We start from the raw sequence: 15649 nt of genomic DNA, 5'->3' as shown, positions 1-15649 counted from the left end.
CAACATCGATGTACTGTGGAGACCTCACGCCCCACGTGTTGAGCAATTCGGCGGTACGTATACCCGGCCTCCCGCATGCACACTATGCGCCCTCGCTCAAAGTCCGTCAACTGCACATACGGTTCACGTCCACGCTGTCGCGGCATGCTACCAGTGTTAAAGACTGCGATGGAGCTCCGTATGCCACGGCAAACTGGCTGACACTGACGGCGGCGGTGCACAAATGCTGCGCAGCTAGCGCCATTCGACGGCCAACACCGCGGTTCCTGGTGTGTTCGCTGTTCGTGCGTATGATCATTGCTTGTACAGCCCTCTCGCAGTGTCGGGAGCAAGTATGGTGGGTCTGACACACCGGTGTCAATGTGTTCTTTTTTCAATTTCCAGGAGTGTATATACTGCGGTCACAGGCCATACAGACCAATTGCTGCATCCACGAATTGCCTCCATTCCTTTCTGTTTTGTGCTCGGATCCTCCAGGTGTCCTCAGTCTCCAGGACTGCCAGGCCTATCACCAGCTTGTTCATCCAGCGCTGCCTTGGTCTTCGTATCGGGCGTCTGGTGTTCGGTATCCCCTCAAATGCTTTCTGGATTTGTCTTTCTTCTGGCATACGGGCTAAATACCCTGCACACTGGCTTCTCTTGCTCTTCAGCTTCTTCATTATTGGTGGTTGTTGCTTCAAGAGAGAGATTTCCTCATTCCTCCTCGTCCTCTTCCTCCACCCTCCTTTATCCACGGTTGGTCCCCATAGTTTCTCATTACTTTCCTTTCAGATATTAACAGTTTATCCTTTTCGTGTTTTGTCATGCTCCAGGTTTCTGAACCGTACATTACTGCTGGGCATATCACTGTACTACAGATTTTCATTTCAGTATTTGCTGATATAGATTTTGAGCTGAGCGTCTCCCTGTGGAGATACATGGATTTCATTCACACTGCTATTCTTTGCTTGGTGTCCATTTGTATGTTGTGGTTGCTGGTAAACCAAGATCTCACGTATCTCAACTGGTGAAATCTCTTGATCCTTCGCCTGGGGTTAGCTGCCTTGCAACAGCCACTGCCGGTCCCAAGCCCAGATGAACGTCTCTGTTACTAAATATAAACTTGCCTCGGACGCGGATGAATGTTCAATTTTAAGTACAAATAATATGAAACTTACTTGATTTCTTATTTTTTTATTTTTTAACAAAGTTTAGCAATCCTTATGGACAACAGGCTACGAGGTCTCGTACAAATACGAGGAATACTCTGTTCTGGTAAATGCTCACGCTTTGTGGTATGAACGCCACAGCATTTCTGTTCCAACGACCTTCCCTGGCGATAGTGCACACATTTGCTGCAGTATCGAAAGACCTGCACACAAGCGTACAACTCAGTCAGCTGAACGTTAACCTATATGTACCCACAGTAACCATCCTGCTGCGACCGACAAGGTAAACATATTTTCGCTGGCTAGATCAGAAGAACATGTTCGCTTTTTAAGGATATAATTGTCAAAATTTGCCGCAAATGTAACGCAGATTTGCACGAAAGAAGGTTTGCAGAGTTTCATGCATAATGAATGTTTTATGTTGCTTCCCTGGATCCCGGGTTCGATTCCCAGCGGGATCAGGGATTTTTACTTGGCTCGAGATGACTGGGTGTTAGCGCTGTCTCCATCATTTCATCATCATTCATGAAAGTGGAGAGACTGGACTGAACAAAGGTTGGGAATTTGTACGGGCGCTGATAACCGCGCAATTATTCATCATCACCACCACCACCATCATCATCATTCGCTCACAGTCAGATGCACTGACCGCTCGGCTACAGAGCCGAACATAAGGAAGGTTGTAGACAGTAAGAAATCACAAACATCGTGGGCAGACCAGGTTGGTGTTCCTGATGTGGGTAATCATTGTGTTGAATGGTAGTACAGAGCCACAAATCATCGTTGGCAGTTTGAGGGACATTCTGGTGCCCAGACATTTATACAGGGTGGCCAGAAACAGTCCGAAAACCTTGTAAGGGAGTTGCAGGGTGAGTTGTGCTGAAAAATCATTCTTAAAGAAAAAAATCGATACGTTGCGCCTTCTCCGAAGTAATTAACACTGAAGTTAGCCAATCAAACCGTTGCGCGCGCAAATTCAGACAACTCGTCAAAGACACCTTGTGCCAATTGTTCTAGTAGCGTCGATTATAGCGCTCGATACCGCTCACTCCTTGGTTCGGGTTCGAGCCTTACTACCGTCCCACGTCCAACTTTTGCATCGCTCTACTGTTCGATTTTAGGAAACAAAACGAAGCACAAATTCGGCGAGCCGCTGGAATTTGCCGGCTCAAAGACATAATTGGCTACCTTCAGTGATAATTAACTCTGAAACGGTGAAACGTATAGTATTTTTCCTTAACTATTTCTCAGCACAACCTACCCTGCAACGCCCATTTACAAGCTTTTCAGCCTTTTTCTGACCACCCTGTATATGAGGTACTGCAGCCACACGTGTATTATTTCAGAGATGCAGTTCCTGAACGCTTCCTCTTCGTTCATGGTCCTCTTCGTGTATGGTAATGCACGTCCACATCGAGCTCTTCTCTATGATGTATTTTCCACAGACCAGGAATAGACTACCGAGACAAGATCGTGGATACGAACCCCACTGAACTTTTCTGGGATGCATGGGGGTGACGATTACACTCCTGACAGCCATCACAAGGATCTTTTGAGCCTTCCTTTTGTTTCTCAGGAAAGAGATTCACTGCCCCTAGATTTCTTGGGAAATCTCACAAATAACATACAACGTCACTATCAGCTAAAATAACCATATCCCGTAGTATTTGATATGGTGCTTGGAATAATTTCTGGTTGTATTTCATTTTTTAATGCGTACAACTTATTTAATATGGCACAACGCTGTATTGTGACGCTAAACTTTCAGATTGTGTGTCCCAGATACATGCTCTCATTTTTTGATGCTGGTGGACTTCTGGAAACTGTAGTGCACTTTCCATCTGCCCAGCTCCCAGCCACTCCTATTACAGTCCTGTGGGTCTTTGAACGAAATGATCTCTCTCAGTTTCATGGAATACATATACTTCTGGAGTTATCGATCCGAGGGATCGCTGTTTGTGGGGCTCAGCGAAGTTTGGCGCGGAGAGAAGGGTCGAAGTAGTTCATTAACTCTTTGAAAGTATCTGTCAATCGGATCACTGAGACGCAGCCGACGAAGGGCAGGGCAGGAAATACTTTGCGACACAGTGTGTGCACATATTAGGAGACAGTTTCCACTGTCGAACCCACACCGCGAGAGCACTTGGTCTGCGTGCCATCCGTCAGCTGTGTGGCGCCCGCGCAGTAGAACTGCGTCCCGGACACTGCGCGGTGAAGGCTGAAGCAGGCCCTATGCTGATCTGCCGCAGCCTGCGCTTCAATCTGTTGTTGCGTTTTCACCCGTGAGTCACAAAAAAACCTGCCCTGTGCTGCCCTGCCCAGCCCTTAGTCGCCTGCGTGCCAATATGCGCCTGGCATTATGGAGGAAGAAGCCGTACGCAACGCAAGAATACCAACACCGCCTTTTGCTCTCTCACAACTTTATCTTCCCGTCGAAGGCACAGCCTCTAAAATGTTTATCTTTCCTGTGCTAAGAGAGTTAGCTACACCACGTGAGTATTGAATTCTGTGATGTTGCACTAAAGGTGAAGATTTTGCTCCTTCTATCAGTCTTGATGAAATGCAGTGGTGGGAACGAAGTTTCAGTTCACTCATATAAGAATCGACGGGTACGAAGATGTTTTCACTACCTGAAAAGTTCTATGTGATACGACAGGCTTTTGTTGGCTCCTTCGTTTCCTTCTGTTCTTGTCCAGCTTCTTTCTCCACGACCGCATTGTGTGTGGGACCTAACTGGTCTAGGGAGCCGCAAGGTGCAAGACCTAAAAATAATAGAACACTAGGTTAGTAACACGGAGCAGAATCAGTTCCATGAAAACGCTGGCATAGTTTTCATAGATACTATCAGAAACTAACAAAAGTTAAAGGTTTTGAGAAAAATATCGAGCGACCCCCTATTCTTTATGAACTGAGATACGAGGATTGGAACTTTAATAGTGGCAACTATTTATTTACAGCTCGTACAAAATAGATACGTTGGGTTGTTTGGTGAAGGAGACCAGACAGCGAGGTCGTCGGTCTCATCGGATTAGGGAAGGAAGTCGGTCGTGCCCTTTTAGAGGAACCATCCCGGCATTTGCCTAAAGAGATTTAGGGAAATCACGGAAAACCTAAATCAGGATGGCCGGACGCGGGATTGAACCGTCGTCCTCCCGAATGCGAGTCCAGTGTCTAACCCGTGCGCCACCTCGCTCGGTTAAAATAGATACGTGTTTCAAAGTTTTACTGACCTTCAAAGCTGGCCGGTGTGGCCGTGCGGTTCTAGGCGCTTCAGTTTGGAACCGCGTCACAGCTACGGTCTCTGGTTCGAATCCTGCCTCGGGCATGTAAGTGTATGATGTCCTTAGGTTAGTTAGGATTAAGTAGTTCTAAGTTCTAGGGGACTGATGACCACAGATGTTAGGTCCCATAGTGCTCAGAGCCATTTGAACCATTTCTGACCTTCAAGGTAGTTACCAGCATTGTGTATAACCCGTTTCCAGCGATGTGGAAGTCGTAGGATACTGTTAGTAGTGCCAGTTGTTTTGACAGTTCGAGCGGCGCGTTCTATTGGCCGACGAATTTGTGGCAGTTCGGAAGCGAACGCCATGAAGTGTTTCCTTCAGTTTAGAAATAGAGTTGAACTCACGACGACTTAAGTCAGGGGAGTGCAGTAGTTGGTATAGCACTTAGCAGCCCCATCAGTCAAACAAATCAGTAACAGCTTGCACTGTACGTGCTTGAGCATTGTCCTGCAAAATGATGGTCAGGTCCTGCAGATAGTGTCATCACTTCCGTCTCTATAATGTTCGTTTTTGGAACACAACCTAGGACCAGGTTATAACAATGCTGGTGACTACTTTGAAGGTCAGTAAAACTTTGAAACATGTATCTATTTTGTACGAGCTGTAAATAAATACCTGCCACTATTAAAGTTCCATCCCTCGTATTCTTAATTTTGTAAGGGCATTGTGACATGACGTGACAACACAGACCCTGACGTCAAAAAGAACAGTGGGGTCAAACTGTCATCATAGAAGTAACAAATGTTAAGAAGAAAGCCGACCGAGGTGGCCGAGCAGTTCTAGGCGCTACAGTCGGGAACCGCACGACTGCTACGGTCGCAGGTTCGACCGGATGGCATGGATGTGTGTGATGTCCTTAGGTTAGTTAGGTTTAAGTAGTTCTGAGTTCTAGAGGACTGATGACCTCAGAAGTTAAGTCCCATAGTGCTCAGAGCCATTTGATACTTTTTTTTTTAAAAAAAAAAAAAAAAGAAAGCAAATTGTGGTTTGGAGAGAGGAGCAGCGTCAATGCTGTAATTCATAACCACCGTAAGGTCCGGCCTAGGTAACGAATATGTGAGGTATTCCAAATGATGAAGTTTTGACATCACTCTTTTTAGTAAAATTGATTTCTACCTGCGCTAAATATGAATCGGCGACACGACACAGAATCACTATGTCTATCGAAGGGCGTTGATTGTTTGATGACCCCTTGCGGAGGAGAGACTACTGAAAAGCCATTATCTTGTGTATTTAGGAAAAATACCTTGAGATGAACGAAAAATTAATTCAAGGGTATGCAGCCGCCAAGCTGTACTGCCTATTCGACCACATCCATGAAGAAACATCTACTTCCAACTAACGCAGTCATACAGGCAAGACTACAGTGACAGCCACAAAATACCTTACAGTTACAGCAGCTCGCAGAATATTGTTGCATGGTCCGTGCCTGTTTTTAAGCCGACGATTGGTGCAGCAGGCACTGTACTACAAGGCCGGACCTTAAGATGTTTATGAGCGTCAAAATTACGCTGCTCCTTTCTCCAAACCACAATTTACTTTCTTCTTAATATTTCTTACTTCTGTGACGACAATTTCTGACCCATTATTCTCGTAATTCTTTTATGTCCATCTCTGTGTTGTAACGTCATGTCACAACGTTCTTACAAAAGTAAAAGTATTTCTGTTCATGACGGATAGGACGCCGCCTGATATTTTTCGCAACAGCTTTACCGTTTGTTAGTTTGTGACGGTATCTATGAAAACGATGCCAGCGCTTTCACGGGACTGATTCTGCGCTCTGTTACTAACCTAGTGTTTTATTAATTTTAAGACTTACACCTGGGGCTCTGTAGACCGGTTAGGTGCTAACATTCCATGTCGGGCCAACCATGCCGCTAAAATAATTGGAAGTCTTACGCTGGGTTTAGAATAATTTTCACGAGCTGTTAGAAAATGTATCTCGACTTAGGCAGAGCTCAATACAAGGCAGGCAGGCTAACGCGATCATACATGTTATTGCGAACTTTACGAGTTTACGCGATGAATCATGACCACCGTCAGTGTGTGCTTGACATGTTGAGCTCGGAAAACAGTTTGTTCGTTTGGCCAACTTTGTCACTGTTACCTAAACAAATTGACGAAGAAGGAAACGAACGTAGTGTATTGACTGATTAATCAAACGAAAAGCCGGCCGCTGTGACCGAGCGGTTCTAAGCGCTACACTGTGGAACCGCGCGACCGCTACGTTCGCAGGTTCGAATCCTGTCTCGGACATGGATGTGTGTGCTACCCTTAGGTTAGTTAGGTTTACGTAGTTCTACGTTCTAGGGGACTGATGACCTCAGAAGTTAAGTCCCATAGTGCTGAGAGCCATTGGAACCATTTTTCAAACGAAAAACTTAGTCTCAAATTATCTTACTCTGCGAGTTGAAGCCATATACAAGATTGGAGTACCTATTTCATGACCAATGGAGAAACATTTGATAATTTAATGACTTAACACCTTTGATTAAAAGCAAACAGAGAAGCTATAATATTACACGAAAGACTGACGGCACTAAGGTGTTTTCCCACGAGCTAAAGGAGCTATGAAGTACTACAAAAGAGGAATAGACACACATCTGTAATGGTCGTGGCGACGAGTTATGTACATCCTTTTCTTACTCATAATACCTACCTTCCGTTGTTGTCTTTTGCCTCCAGTAGTTTGTGAGGGAGAATGGTTCAAATGGCTCTGAACACTATGGGACTGAACTACTTTGGTCATCAGTCCCCTAGAACTTAGAACTACTTAAACCTAACTAACCTAAGGACATCACACACATCCACACCCGAGGGAGGGTTCGAACCTGCGACCGTAGCGGTTTGTGAGGGAGAATTTATATTTTTAATAACATGTTTTTTATACTGCCAATGAATTTGAATTTTGTTACGTGACTTATCTGAAACGGGCCTGGCTTTCATATATTCGAATGTTTGTACACCCCTGCAAATTGTGGAAACGTATGCTCAAGCATGTGCACGTTGGAATGCTTGCGTAACTGAACATCGATAAGGCTTCAGGCATCTTGTACAATCAAATGTTTGTGCAAGATTTCCATTCAAACGCTGAAGCATACTTGCGCAAAAGACTTTAACATACATACAGCACCTCTACACTGAAATAGGGTAAATATTGTGATAACTAAGATGTAAAAATAGCAGAGCAGTTTTCGAACGCAGCATTTAAGGGTTTTTATTTAATTGTATAAAATGTTGGTACACAATTTATAACTTCTTGGATCGATGAGATTAAAGTTACACAAAGAAATGAAATCATTGAGGCATTCAAAGAGGATTTATTAACATCGTTATGAAGAACTACATTCAATCGAAAGGACAAAAAGTTGAGCTTCACATCAATGCTGGAATTAGTATTTCACTTTTAAAAATGGCACATTGTAGCTATAGGGGGACATGTTAGATATACCACTTGTAATGGTACTTTAATTACATAACCATTATGGTACCTCACCTGAACCTCTCGATACCAGAAATATTCTACTGTATTTCTGTTAACTACTTAACATATTTCTGAGACAACATTCAGATTTGATTTCACTTTTGATACATCGATATGTTTACATTGCAATGATATTATTCTTATGTGTATTATTTCTTTTGTCACTATGGTCTTTGACGTACTTGTAACTCTAATTTTTGGGCGCGTAAGCGATTATTAGTTAGTTGTTAACTTGTTAGAGAGTCGGACCTTGAGGAAGTCAAGTCTTGGACGTCATGTTGGAAAGACGCGTATTGTAGTTCGCTTATAAAATGTGAACTTTAACACTGACTGTGAGGAAGATGTTTTCAACGAAAGTGTAATTTCCATGAATGGTTTGAGAAGCGCATCTACAAACCTTTTGAATATACCAGAATAAAACCTAGGCCTCTTTGCATCCGAACTTGGAATCATAACCACCTAGATTTTCAACGAATGAGCCATGATTTTACTACGAGACCTGCGTGGGAAACAAAAAAAGATGAGTGCCTAGTTTTTTTATTATTACATGAAATGACTATTAACTGTGCTCTAATGACACCTGCCACATATTATGACTGTTGTTGCCCGATAATGCAGTATTTAGCAGCGTGAGCAACACCATAATCGTTATTAAAATTTTGACCTTTGTTGTGGTAGGGTTGTTAGAAATGGAAAGGACAAAAAGTTGAACTTCACATCAATGCCGGAATTAGTATTTCACTTTTAAAAATGGCACATTGTAGCTATAGGGGGGCCATGTTCGATATACCAGTCCAAGATTTAAAAAAAAAATGGAATGAATGAAACAATTAAGTTTTTACCTATATTCAAACCCAAGACACCATCGGGAAGTTGGCGGGAGGGAGCGCGAGGTTTGAGAAATGAATGGTGAAGTGATTGATATCACCGGATGATTAAGCCGAATAAGCCCCTACAAAATAATGACGTCTACAGTTTTTAAGATTATAAGAGCGCCTGCACCACAGTATTGTCGTGAGGGCCCTTAATGCAGCAGATTTTTCAGGTGTTGCTCACTAGGTACAATACTGCCATAGTCGCAGTTTTCTCCGCCCCTACCTCGAGGCAAAACATCTTTATTCTGTATCACTCACTGTGGGGAAGCGCACAGCCCCCGTCCCTCTGCCTCGCGCAGCTGAGCCAGCTGCTGTATAGAGCACAGCTGCAGCTGCAGCGGCAGCGGCGCAGTTGAGGTGTGCCTGCCGCGGGTGTCCTTGAGCGCGGTGAGCCGGAGCAAGGCCGCTCGCCACAGGTGGCTAGGACGACAACCTCGTCGCAGCCGCTACACTGCTGCACTAAAATCACTCGCATCACCTTTTAACGGGACTTCCCTCACTCTCTAAAAACTAACGTACGACTCGATCGTGACGGCACACTACAATTATTCTGACGGATGAAGGTTGTGACAACGTACACGAAACTGCAGCGAACTTCCGAAGCAGGAATCAAAAACAAGAAGCACTCATCAACGAAATTGCTCTGGCGCCCGATTATACTCGCACGAAACAAATACACGTGGACAAGAGGAACAGCATCTAAATAAACACAAATCCAATATTTGTTTGCTTTCTTCCGTATTCTCCAGTGCCAACTAACGGAGAACAATAATTTTTAGATGACACCGCTCACACATACCATTTAGCGATGGTGAAAGTAATTATATCTGAAAATATCCCTAAATATTCGTACAAATGTGTATGTCCGACATAGACGCAGCGTAGACCCGTAATGTGCTGTAATGATATAGAAAATATTGCTTATTCGGAACTTCAGCGCGCCCTGAAGTGAAATACAGTGCTAAGTTCATAAGGATGCTTTTAAGCATTTCAAACTGTTACACTAATAATTTTGAACTTAAATTATGTAAAATAGTTGTCAACAAATGGGTTCAGCGCTTTACTATAACGTAATGTGACAAACTGGACCACTACCAGCAGATGAAACCAATAATCAATGGGGATAACTAATGTCTGATCAGTCGACATATGTTACTGTCAATGAGCGATAGTGTGTAATAAGCGTCTGCGAATACGTCATTAACAAACCTAAGCTTAAGATAACAGAGACAACTGTGAACGTACAAAAAGAAATGTGTACGGGGACATAATTTAACGTGAACAAATCTCGAACTCTCTAGGGGACTGGTAAATACACAAATCTTAATTTTCCTTTGCAGATCATTTTGACGTTTCCACTGAACCAATTGCACATTTCGCGGTCCGACGTTTAGAATTCTCTGCTCACTGGTTATCACTCGAGTAACTGCCCGGCCTGCACTACTTGTGTTACTCCGTCCTTCGTTAAATCTATCTATCTTTCTTTCTTTCTTTCTTTCTTTCGTAAAAGAAACCTGTAACAACAAAAGCTGATCACGTTTCAAGCTATTCGACATCCGAAGATATCACGGCAATCCAAAGTACCTCGTCCCATTTGCCTAACTCGGTATAAAGACGCAGAGTTATCTAGCATTCCTCCAACGCATTCGAGATAAGGAAGTAGCATTCTCCCTTTCCGACATACTCAGCAGGTACACGCATCAACCATTACGCGACTTGAAGCTACGAGGATGCATCTAATGACGCACTCATTTCAATAGTTCATGTGCACGCATGTTAAATAATGACGTCTAGTTAATCACCTCCAGCGATCCAGTCAACAACAGTCTACTGGAATGTACCCCCTTATCCGAAAAGTAAACGAAAAACTGTTTCCATTGAAGTAAGACTCATCTGTAAAACTGCCTTATATTCCAGAAGCACTCTGCAAACGCTCAGTACTTCTTTTTCTGTAGTGTATCCACAAATGACTGCCAGGAGGGAGTTTTCAACATACAGATTCTTTTTGTGACAGAGAAAGAAACGCAGACCTCGACTACGAGGATCACAAGTTGTTATAACAGTAACGTTTAAGGGAACATAAATACATACCTGGAACAACGTACCATAATTATATCCCTCCATGGCCGAGATACTAATCGTAACATGAAATTAGTTTTTATACTTTCATAAAGGAATTTGTAATTCTGCTAGCAACCATTTGGTGATAGATGTCATAATAAATGAATCTCGATTGACAACACAGAGAAAAATGTTTTCTCTCTAATCGTTGTATCAGTTCGTCGTCACATACCTGTCACCGTCCTCGCCCCTATTCTGAACATTTCCACATACCGAACAGCTCCGAACGATTGTTTCAGTCAAAACTTGTGATTTGGCTAAGAATATCTGATTTTATCCCGACTAGGACTTACAAGGCCATCTTCAGAAATTCAAATTGCATAAATCTGAGAACAATCACCTTTGCCTTGTACATACGCAAGAACGGCAGCTGCCAAGCAATGTTGGTATCAATTATCAAGGGATCTTCCTTTGCGGATTATCTCATATCATTCAGTAGGAATAACAGCAAGAAATTTCTTTACTGTGTAGACCGTGAACTCTACCCTGTACCGTGAATAGACATCAATCGAGCGGATGGATTGACTTCTTTTAAAACAACTGTTTATGTGGTCGGGTTCTGTGAAAAAAATCGGTAAATTTCTTTCCTGTTCTCATAATGTGACACACACTGGCAGAGTGAAGGGTGTATGCTTTAATTCATTTACAGAAAATTAGTTGAGCTTCACGTGAGTACTGTACTTAAAAGTGAAGCAAGTAGCGATAACGTAGCACTTTTTGAGCACGTCATTCCCATTATTCTGAAATGTAACTTTTTACAGCAATGGCAATTCCGAAACTATCTCAGTAATTGCTTGCTCATTATTACAGTCCTCCGGGCACCGAAAGCAAGTACATCGTGACGTCTGCACTGGTAACCCACCCGCACTGTTTTTATAACTTCTGATAGGGTAGCAATTCTTTGTAAATCTGGACCACTCTGTAATCAATGTTTATGCAAAATGCATATGACCTTGTGTTACAGCAACGTGTCTGACATGGCAAATTTGTCCTTGTTTATTAAAATCAACTCGCCTATGCTGAATAATTTAGTATTCATTACTGAAGTGGAGAACTCTTAGAACTTAAATCTGAGAGTGTGCAGATACTTACCATCACTGCTCTTGAACAAAAAAGGCACTGTTCTAAATATTGTTTCGCCCTGTACTGCACTGATTACTGTGACTGCGTATTACGTCTGGTGTAAGTGTATACGGAGCAGTATGGGTATGGTTATGGCTTCCGTGAGTGAACGCGTTTCTTTGATTTCCTTTCGCTAATTTTGTTGTAAGATGAAGATGTAACCTGACTGAGTTGCTATTCAACGTAGTGTTACAGTGCTCAGTGACTTATTAAAGGCCGTCCGGGGTCGCCGAGCGGTTCTAGGCGCTACAGTCGGTAAGCGCGCTGCTGCTACGGTCGCAGGTTCGGATCCTGCCTCGGGCATGGGTGTGTGTGATGTCCTTAGGTTAGTTAGGTTTAAGTAGTTCTAAGTTCTAGGGGACTGATGACCTTAGAAGTTGAGTCCCATAGTGCTCAGAACCATTTGAACTTATTAAAGATTACTTATCGTGGTCTATATCCATTAATGTCTTACGCGTTTCTTACTTTACGTACTCATTATATCTAAACAGACAGAATAGTTTCGCTACAGGTTGTCTTCTCTAGATTAATCACGCCAGCCGTCACTGAGATAAAAATGGTTGTGATTTCATTACATGCCGAGCGGGAATATGTTTTGAAGAAATTTTAAACAATGTTGAATACTATTTTCATTTAAATATGCACCTTATCCCATAGTTTATTTGGGCACAGTACCCTACCCGGAAAATAGCAGTTATTAGTAATAAGAAAGCGCAGATTTAAAATGGTAGCCAGTGCAACAGTCAATGTAAATTGTTGACAGTTACGGTAGTCATCTTTTCACTGTCACGAGCGGGAGGAAATTATTCAATAATGTTCTCGAAGAAAGGAAGTAAGTTAAATGCCACGTCGGCAGCGCGGTCATAAGCGACGGAGCATAAGCTCCGATCACCAAAGGCTGAGGAAGGATATCGGACGTGCCTGTTTCGAAAGTAGTAATCCCAGCATTTGCGTGGAGCGATTCAGGGAAGTCACGACTAAACTTCATCTGGATGGCCCGACGGGTATTTGAACTGTCGCCCTTTTTAACCATTTGACGCGGCTGGAGACTATGTGACGTATCTGTATACATCGTCGCGAAGCGACGCATTCTTACAACAATATGACCCGTTGATGCTGTTAGGACGACGCGGTGAGGTGGTAGGTACGGTATGTATGAAGCGGCGCTGGTGGGCTGCCCGGTGCACGCGGGGCCGGAGGTATTTTTGCCCCGCACGGCGCACAGCTGGCAGCGGCAGCGAACCAGCTGTGCTCTCTACTCAGCAACTCACTCGCACAGACTACCGCGCTGCACTTCCTCCATGCATTCTACGAGGGGTATTCGATAAGTAATGCGACACATTTTCTGAAAGCAGGTTGGTTTCATTTGAGATTCCAATTCATTTAATAATTTCCCACTTTTTTTGCTAAAAAATCCTATTTTTCAACATAATCTCGAAGGAGACGGCCTTACGCCACCTTACGTCGGAGCCAACTTCTTCTGCATCAATAACCTCCCCATCATCCACGTGCTACTTCCCGCGGAGTGCATCTTCCATTGGCCCAAACAGATCGTCGTGTAAAGGTGCGAGATCCGGTCTTTGCAGTTGATGAGGTACCTTTGAGTACCCCAACTGGAGGAAGAGTATGCCAGCTCTACAAACAGAGGAGTCCAGTTGAGCAGCGATGTGTTTTTTTTGTGATCCGCCAGTCACCACGAATGGGAGTATCCGCACGTTCCAACATTGCAGGAGTTACAGCTATGTGCGGTCGGTCGGCACGCGGGAGATCGGGCTCGCTTGCGCGACCTTGCTTTGATGATGACCGACGCCTCGCCCGACAACTCGTGCTTTTGTTCACTTTCACGCCTCCGTACACATTCTGCAAGCGCCTATGTACATCTGCGACGATCTGGTCTTCCGCTAAAAGAAACTCGGAGACAGCTCTCTGGAATACACCTCCGTTAAAGTCGCAGTTTTTAAGGATATGTACAGCACCGCCACCTAAAATTATTGGGACTGAAGTGGGAATATTCCATTACGTCCCACAACAAATTTCACATCCCTTCAACCGAAACTGGCCGAGAAAAAAATGTGTTGCAATACGTATTGGACGCCCCTTGTACATCTATATCCGCATCCATACTCTAAAAACTACTGTCAAGGGCATGGCCATAGCGAACTTTCCACTGTAGTAAGCATTAAGGCTTCTTTCCGGTCTATTCGCGTATGGGGGCGCGGGAAGTACGAGTAAATGCCACTGAGCGAGCGGTAATTAGCCAAACCTTGTCTTCGCTGTTGCTACAGGAGGGATACATAGGGACCTGTAGTACAGGCTGTTTCAGAAAGATTCGCCCGATCTCAAGAACCTGTATCTTCTACATGAATGAAGATGGAAACTTGGGTGAAATTCAAGTTACGCATCGAAACTTGAAGCTTAACTTGGCGCCAGTTCTAAGTTGCCGATAGTGGTTCCCTGGTTCAGCTGGCAGCCCGCTCGCGGTTACATGAATCACGTACATGTATTTTACCGTTACTGCCATTACACGCCGAAAGTTTCATTCTGCAACAGGACGGAGGACCACCACACTTGCAGTTACATTTAATACTATTTTACAACAATGGCCTGCCTAAACGACGTATCGGGAGCGTACGAATCCTACTGCACCACGGGTCACCAAGGTCACTTGGTCAGTTTGTGAAGGACTTAGTCTCTTTGCCTCCCCTTCAAACAACTTTGGGTGAACTGCAATGCAGTACTACAACAACAGTGAAAGCAGTAACTCAAAACATAACTGCAAAAATGAAAAACTCGTTTGACCATAGTCTGAATGGTTTTCGTCCATCCAGTGGAAGCCAAATTGAACATCTGTGAAAGACGAATTAAAACGATGGTCCTAAACGTAATTGTTAAATGCACTCCACAGTTGTACGTGCAGCTATGTGAAGGGTATGCATTGGTGAAGTCGGGTGGTTCTTTCGAAAATAAAATCTTTTGAAGTCTTATGCGTAAGTTAAAATTTACATACGTTTCTTTACTTATTCGTATAGAAGTCTGATAAAATGGGATTAATGTGTAATGTGTATATTCCTGATACTTCGTGTATTGGCTGTCACGGGATACATTACGTCTGTTTTCGAGCATCAAAAAGCTCATGTTTTTCAGGATATCCGTGACGCTCTCCAGTATTTTACACATACCTGTGATCATTTGTGCTGCCCTTCTTTGGATACATTCAAAACCCTGTTCTATGGGGGTCCACAACTCTCGCCATATGAGGGTACGTGACGGCCCCAGGAACACTGTCGAACACAATATTTTTGATGGTTTAAGTGTTATGGTGTGCAGAGGCAGTGTTGCTTCGTACTTACCTCCAAATCCTTGAAAACGGAACACTCACGGGTCAACGTTATTGTGACACTGTACTCCTTCCCCAAGTGTGTCTTTTCCGCGGTGCAATCGGACCTTTGGCTTCATTTTTAAGAATGAGAACTCGCTGCCGCAGTGAATTGCGCAGTTGGATCAGCTCCTGGAACAAGACGATATCCGGCGAATGGACTGGTCTGGCCCCTCCCCCGACGTAAGTCCTATCGAAAACGTGTTGCACGCGTTGGGAGACATATGAGAAGAGATCCA

The 15649-nt window shown here is 43.8% G+C and overlaps 1 protein-coding gene across 7 annotated transcripts in view; it reads right to left on the bottom strand.

Annotated features, from left to right (window-relative positions):
* Nucleotides 1–15649, bottom strand: part of LOC126297429 (F-box/LRR-repeat protein 2) — a 274474-nt gene that overhangs the window by 214294 nt on the left and 44531 nt on the right. For 2 of the 7 annotated variants that reach the window (XM_049988247.1, XM_049988251.1), the window contains exon 2: nt 3779–3910. The exons of 4 other annotated variants lie outside the window; for them this stretch is intronic. In XM_049988247.1, the coding sequence (XP_049844204.1) occupies nt 3779–3865 (87 nt within the window). In that variant the 5' untranslated portion in view covers nt 3866–3910. Of the gene's footprint in view, nt 1–3778; nt 3911–15384; nt 15477–15649 lie in introns of those variants that run through there. One more of the 7 variants, XM_049988253.1, reaches the window with a different exon arrangement.

This window comes from Schistocerca gregaria, chromosome X (assembly GCF_023897955.1).
Source record: "Schistocerca gregaria isolate iqSchGreg1 chromosome X, iqSchGreg1.2, whole genome shotgun sequence".
NCBI classification, from domain to species: domain Eukaryota; kingdom Metazoa; phylum Arthropoda; class Insecta; order Orthoptera; family Acrididae; genus Schistocerca; species Schistocerca gregaria.
This window is presented reverse-complemented; position numbering and strand designations above follow the sequence as displayed.